The sequence below is a fragment of the Rissa tridactyla genome, chromosome 5 (assembly GCF_028500815.1).
Source record: "Rissa tridactyla isolate bRisTri1 chromosome 5, bRisTri1.patW.cur.20221130, whole genome shotgun sequence".
NCBI lineage: Eukaryota > Metazoa > Chordata > Aves > Charadriiformes > Laridae > Rissa > Rissa tridactyla.
Genome location: NC_071470.1, coordinates 17,134,754 through 17,142,484, shown reverse-complemented (window position 1 = coordinate 17,142,484; position 7,731 = coordinate 17,134,754). Strand labels below are relative to the sequence as shown.

The window sequence follows — 7,731 nt, the reverse complement described above, 5'->3', positions numbered from 1 at the left end:
CCGCGGCCGGCCGGGCGGGCTGCCGCCGTGGGGCCGCCGTCCCGCCGCCGCCTCCCCCGCTCCGCCGCAAACTTTCTTCCCGCGCCCTCCCCGCCGCCGGGCAGCGGCGCGGAGGGCGGCCGCCGCCTCTCCTCCTCCTCCTCCTCGCTGCTCCGGCGCCGGGCGGCGGCCCCAATCCCAGCCGCGCCGCCGCCGAGGAGGCAGGCGGCGGTCCCGGGCGGCCGGAGAGTCCGCATGGCCGCTGCCGGCGAGCCGATGGCGAGCGCCGCCGCCGCGGCGGTGCGGGGTCTGCCCTGAGCCGAGGCCCGGCGGCCGCCTGCGAGCATCGCCCTGCAGCGCGGCGGGATGTGGCCGGCCGGGGCGGGCGGCAGGCTGCCCTGCCCGCGGGACGCGGCGCTGCGGCGGGCGGCTTTCTCCGGCAACCTCTCGGCGCTGCCGTCCCACCTGGTGCCGAGCGGCAGGAGCGTCCGCGTCTTCATCAGCGCCAACCCCGAAGGTAAACCCGCCGCCCGCCGGGCTCCGCCGCCCGCCCCGCAGCTCCCCCTGCCGCCCGCAGCGCCGGGACCCGCAGCCGGCACCGACCGCCGCGTTTCCCGCTGCTGCCGGGCGCCGTCGCTGCGGGGGCCCGCGGGGTGACGGTGGGGGTCGGGGTGGGGTGGCGGGGCTCGCCTCGGCTGTGTCGCAGGGGGGGTTGGAGGCGCCGGTGTACTCCGCTCTGAAGTTATATCGGGGGTGGGAGAGGTGGGGGTGTCTCTTCTACGGTGCAGCGGGGCATAGGGTACGCGGGGGTCTCGGACATGGAAACGGACTAAAGCGAAGGGGAAGGTTTTTCCGTGGGGGTGTTTTGTGAAAGCTCTCCCGGAGAGGCTGGTTAATAGAGTTTCCCCTTGATTTCATAGCGCAGGGAAAGCAGGTCGCCGCCGGCTGAGGATACGGCAAATGTGATCCTTTGATCCCGGTCATACTCTGCTTCCGAGGAAGCATGCACTGAAACCTGCAATTTTAGCTTAATAAAGTCGGGATCGCATAGCCGGTACCTGAACTAATAAGGCATCCTGCTACTTAAAGTCTATTTTTAAAATTACCCTTTGATAGGAGGAATTTGCATACATTCAGGAGGTGTCATTCCCACTCGTAAAATTTAAGTTGCTGAAGCATATTCCCACTTGAAGCACGGAAATAATAAATTAAGCGTTCACACCTATGACATTTCTTGCCTGCAAAAAATGAGCCCGCTGTATTCACAATTCTCTTTCACACCACCACCCACCACCTTCCCCGCCCAACACTTCTAATTCAACAATACTGTCACCTTTTATGCAAACATCAGAGATCTGAAAATCATGCCTGAAATGACAAAATAGTTTGAATTTTGAAGTGAAAATTGTCTTGGCACCAATACTTACGTGAGCATGAGAAATAGCGCTCACAAGCCAAAGAAAAAGAAGTGGGCATAGCGCTGCCTTGAAGAATTCCCACACCTCCAGGTCTTCCGAGTTGCTCTCAACACAAGGAAACTCTCAGCTCTTGCATCCGACGTCCCTGTTTGTTTGAAAAAGATGCCATTCTTTAAGGAGGGCGTGAAAATGCTTGCAGTTTATTGATGCAATCTAAGCAAAGATGTCTAAATAGCAATAATCGAGAAAAATGATTATTTGGCTCTGAAAGAAAATTGGTGTGGATTTTTAGAAGATGTGTTAGTCATTAGAAACGGGTTTTCTGCCAGTTTTGCCTTAACTATGGAGCTACTGATGCCTCTGTATTTGATGCGAATGGCATTTATCATCAGGAGAGCTTGGTACGTTAGATACATATTTGCTAAAATAAAAAAAAAAACACAAAAAAAACCCAAACCACTAAACTCATTCTAAAAGTTGGGTTTTGAAGCCTTATATGTCCATTTGCAGGATTTTAGCCTTTCATTGTTATTTCAAAATTTCAGCTTTAAAAAAGCACTGAGAGGAAGAAAATAATTTGGTCAGTTTGGGATTATTTATATCAGCTTCTTTGTAGGAACATATGATCACAATGATTAACACTTCTCATGTCCAAAATTTTATTTGCAACATTGCTCCTGCTTTCAGAAATTATAGTATGGGACAGAAATTTCGGAGTGGTTACAGATTCTGGTTGCCAACATGAACCACTTACATGAACATTTAGGGACTCCAAATGATGAGAAACAGCCATGAGTACTTATCAGTGGTATCACTGACACTATTACACTGACAGTATTACTAACTGCATGTGACCTTAAAAAAATAATACAATAAAAGAATAAACAAGAACAAGTAGCCTACAATGGGATTTAGATATCGTCTAGTGAAGTACTTAGAAATAAAATTGCTGCTTGCAAAATACCTAGAAGAGTTCACAATGCAAGAGTTCTGGAAAAAAAAGGTTAAACTCTCCCAACTTAATAAACTATTTTGCATATTTAAGCCCCAAACCACAATGTATATTTGCATGACTAAGGCCTTTCTTGTTCATTTTCAGCATATCAATACACTTTATACCCCTTCCTCTTAGTGCTGAGCATTCCTGAAAGGGGCTGTGAGTCCCCAAACTCCAGAGGTAGCAGCGAATACCCCCTGGCTGTGCTCTCTACGTATCAGAATTGTGGTGCCAGGGAAGCTTAGGGATTCATCCTGCTGGCGGTCACAAGAAAACTTTATCCGCAACTCAAAGTGTACAATCTTAAAAGTTTAATGAGCGTATATTGGAGATCTCTGGTGAATCAGTGTTTGGTCTGTTCTTTACGAACATACTTCAGTAGGATTGAAATATATTTTAATTTTATTATGCAATTAGGAAAATGATTCTTTGTAAATTTTCTTAAACACAAATCCCTAAAAAGACCAATAAGTGGCGACAGTGAGCATGGGTAATAGGAACATATTGCTTCATATTACAGTCTCTTGTTTTCTAGAGGAAATGTAGATAAGTGGAATTGTGTTTTCCCTGTTAACTGTAACAGTATTGTCTTGTTCAAATTATTGATATCTGTTAATCAATGTTCATATCACTGAAGAAACATTCACTTTAGAAACATTGAAGTTGCTTCATTATTTGAATATAAATTAGTCTTTTTTCTCATTTCAGTAGATATAAGCAAACAGACATATTTTAAATATGTATTTTGGCAAAGAGAGGTTGAAGATTTTGTTTTAAATAATTTATTGGTTTTCTCAAGATATTGCTGTTACATGTAGAAATCTAAGGACTGTAAGAGCAATCAGTTAATGACAGTTTGTTTGCTACTCAATAGTGCCTGTATAGATGCCTTCCATTAACATACAGTTCTTATTAAATACAACAGGTATAAACTTCCATACGGTCCCGTTATATGGAGCTGTGACATCAGCCCTATGTAGATTCAGAACATTCCAGTAGTTCGCCTCACTACTTCAAGCAGAAAATTATTTGAGTTGCAAAGTTTGGTATTTCGCTTAGCTATTCGCCAAGAAATTATGTGGTGATATAAGGCAATATTACAAGCCCTGGTTGAAACTGATGCCTTAACCGGAGTTAGGAATTAGTCTTGAAAATGAAATCGTGTGAACTGGAACATACAGTCAAAACTCTGATAATTATCAAGTCTCTTGGCTCTTCTGAAAGTGGGGAGGTTAGCCTTCTGCTAGTTTGTCCTAAGGCCTTGTTATTCCTTCAATTAGTTAAGACATCGATAATTTTTTACTCTGAGCTCTATAAGTTCTGGTTGCGAAGGTGCCTTTCATGTCTGTAGATTAGCAGAGACAAAAGAAAGCATTTGAAGAGAGAGATGCAGAAAGCCAAATCCTACGCAGACAGGTGGTTCCATTGAAGACAGGATGATAATACCTTTACATAATTCTGAGTGTGTGCTGGCACAGGTGGTGTTAGCCAGTCTCATCTCAAAGTGTGAACAGGGCTGCATTTAATAATTCCCATGGAAGGGATGCTCCCTTTTCCAGCCATTGTATCAGCTGCATACTGCTCGCTCTTCTCTGTGCAGCACCTCTGCACACCTCCACAGTTCCAACACAGGATCACTTTTTACTGGATCATGGCAGTTAGTACCTTTTAGCCATTCAAAACATTTCTGTTGTATAAACAGAAACAATTGCAATGAGATCATGATCAAGCTCTCTCTTAACAGCCCTTTTTAATACAGAAAGGCTATGTTCCTCATGGCTTCTGTGCCTTAAGTACCCATTTTTTAAAACTATAAGCCCAACTATTTATAAAAAACCTAGCTAACACTAGCTTTGGCATGATTAACAATCTTAAGGATGAAGTCCTCTCTATACATCTAGAAATGTAAAATGAAGATTTTATTCTAATAGAAGATACTACTGGTACTACCACCACTTTAACGCCGCTGTTGTACAAGCACGGTATAAAACTAACCTGTGCAGTTAGAACTTCACCACCTTGCCCATAGACTGCCCAAGTGAGATTTCCTTGTCTTACACTATTGAATGAGTTTGAGTGTTCTTGAGTTATTATGCAATTGTTCAACTTAGTATAGTTTCCATTGACATGCATCATCCAGAACATTGCATTAATTTGAAAAACACAAATGTTTGGTGCCCAGTTTATATATTTTCTCATGATACATAAAGCAAGATTCTCTCTTGCAGTTAGTTTTATCGACTAGATAAGGATTATTCCTATAAATAATGATTGCAGAAATGGACCTTACCAATGTTTTTGTTTGGACCTATTGTTATAGGTTGCTTTGCAGGAATTACATGTATTTTTATGCATTTTGATGAACCTTTGAAAGAAAAAATCTTATGTGCATTTGTAGTTTAGTGCTATCGAACATGAGGGTGAATAACTCATAACAGATGAAGAATTATGCTTGCTTTAATTACAAAGTTATTGCCATATGTGATAAGAGAAAGGTACAAGTTTTCATTCTTAGCCTATTCCAGGTATATTCTATTATTTTTATGAGAAATGTTGTTTCTCCTAAGAAAAACATAATTGAGGAAACATTAATGTGGAAAAATACTCAAAAGCCAGAATAATGCGCAGTTAACGATCGTCCATTTTGGTCAGCCCCAGAATACCATATGGTGTCCCGACTTGGATACATTGCATGAAGATCTTTTTACAAAGACAATTTTATGTAATCTGGGTGGAATTTATTCCTTAGCTAAAGGAAAACACAGATGTTCAAGTGTATGAAATTGCAAGGGAGGTGTTGCGGAGATGTGGAGACAAATAACTCCAGGACTTTTTTTATGCTAAGTGTTAGCTCTGGTTACCTAACTTTGTAGCTATTTATGGTGTTATGTGACGCACATCACTGTAGCGTTTAAGAGCTACAAACCAAGCTACATTTGGGAAAAAAAAGAAGTCCAATAGTTTTAGAGATAAAGTTGAGTATCTCAGAGTTTGGGAGAGCAACGTGGTTCAAGTACCTGGGTACGGTATGGGTCTTGATTTGAAATATTTCTTGTTTCAGGAGGCTCAGAGCTCAGAGATACCTACAGCTCATTAGCTTGGAAAGAAGCCTGCCATTTTCCCTATCTCTGCCTCTATGTGAAGTTTTCTCTCTTTCCTCTTGTGCCACAGAACAACTGTGGTGTTGGTGTGGTTGAGCAGAAAGCAAGATCCAACTCTCCTTTAGACTGTGTGACCAAGTCTCATGGTGACTTTAACTATTTCTGCAAGGCAGGGCTGGTAGATCTCAAGCAGAACAAGTACGAGATGAGTTTTTGCTGAGCCAATCCGCAAGCCTTTTTCCTGTTAGAGGAGGTGATCGTTTTGGGCTAGGACGGAGACAGAATTTAAGTTTATTCTGCCAGACAGATAAACTTGAGAAAATGTTGATAAACTGTATGAAAAGAGCTGCTCTTCATGTCACCCTGTTGGTTTTGTAGGTTCTTTGCTTATCGTAGCTTGGGGTCTGGGCTAAGGATTTGCTCTAAATGTACCAAACATGCAAGTGGAAACATTGAGAACTTTTGTCTAATTTTCAACAAGATTTTTCATTCATGTACTCAAAAGGTAAGATGTGCTTTTGGGGAACAAGACTAAGATCAAGAGGCATGGTTTGGTTTTGGTTTTTTTTTTTTTTAGTAAAACAGCAAGCTATTTAGTTTGTTGGTTTTGTTCTTTCTTCTTGATATTTACAAATAAGCAAATTACCTGTAACCCAGTCACCTTCCTGCTAAGCAGCATCTGGACTTATCAGCTCCAAAAGTTTGGATTAGATATTTACACTATCTACTTAAAAAACAGCACTTAAATTTTTTAACCACATGACTATTCTTTTTTAATATAAAAAAATACTAAAATATATAATTTTTGTATATGTGTCTATATTGTGTATACACACACACATATACATATGCAGAAATTATATAAAATGGTATAAACTGTATAAAATGGTATAAGTAGATGTATAAAACTCAAGCCACGCTATCATAGACAATTTTCAAACTTGCTGTTAGGACCCCTTGCGAGAACTGGGTATTTATGTTCAAAGGGCATCACTCAAGATTGTAATTCTAGCATTACTGAAGAACAGCCTGGGTTTTGTTAAATGCTATTGTAAAAGTAAAAGTTTTGCAGAGGAGTTTAGATTTCAGCCCCAAGTAAACTTGTAAACATTCAGGGTTATGTGTGCACCTACAGCTTAGGTTTTACGACTGTTTTTCTTAGCATTGAAGAAATAATATTAAAGCAGAGCAGAACTTACAATTTCTTTTTTTCCTTTCTAACTTTGCAAATATTGCTTTATTTCTTCAGATGTATTTGCATGCTAGACTGGTTCCATGTATTGTAGTTTGTGTATACATACATACGTATATATGCATGAATATTTTTGTTACACTAGAAACACAGAGCAGCCAAGATATGCGTAGGACACTGGAGCGTGCCTCGTTCTTGTGCCAAGTGTCATCCTTCCAGTGACAGACCAAGAGGAGCTTGCGGCCCCTGGACACTTGACACTAAGTACAGTGAGGGACAATGAAACACTTGTGCAAATTCCGTGTAATATTAATTTGTCAAACAATGTGTTAGATGGTGGACGGCAGCAGTGTTGAATCACGTCCTTATAGTGCATCGTTCCCCGAGCAAGATATGAGACCGCGCTTCAAATGAGCGGCAGCACCGTGCAGGCAGCGTTACAGTGCCTTCCCCATCGACACTGGGGAGCTTCTCTCCTGCCTGATCAAGGGCAGTGGGACGACCTCGCAGCTGAGCAACAAGGATTTTCGAGGCTGCGTTTCCAGGAGACCACGTGTGTTTTGTGGCGGGATTTCTGTAATCGTGTAAGGACAGTGTAGTACAAAGGGTACATAACTTGGCATCCTATCTCTAAGCGTATGCAGTGAAATTTCTCCTTTTTAGATACTTAAATACATGACTATGTAGGCATATGTATGTGTTCACAGACGTGTAAACACAAGAGAAAATCCTACATTAGACTTTAAGTTTTGTTTGGAGAATTTTTTAAATATTTATTACAGAAAGAAAACTTTAGATCAAGGAGTTACTGAACTTCTAATACAAGGTATGACGGCAGTCCTTGAGCAGCAATTTTTTTCATCTGAAACAAATGAAATTTTGAATTTTCATCTGCTGGAAGAGTATTTTGTGATAAGATATACTTTCAGGCTACTATAATACATTAGTAATATTTAGCTACCAGTAATTTAGGTTTTAATATATTGAAGGTGGTAGATATAAATATAATGTAGTCATAGATAGTCGTGTGTATGGAATACAGAG

The 7,731-nt window shown here is 41.8% G+C and overlaps 1 protein-coding gene across 1 annotated transcript in view; it reads left to right on the top strand.

Annotated features, from left to right (window-relative positions):
• The first annotated feature begins 345 nt into the window (after positions 1–345).
• NWD2 (NACHT and WD repeat domain containing 2) overlaps positions 346–7,731 on the top strand; it is a 56,213-nt gene continuing 48,827 nt past the window's right edge. The window contains exon 1 of the mRNA XM_054203593.1: positions 346–496. Coding sequence (XP_054059568.1) covers positions 346–496 — 151 coding nt within the window. The remainder of the gene's footprint in view (positions 497–7,731) is intronic.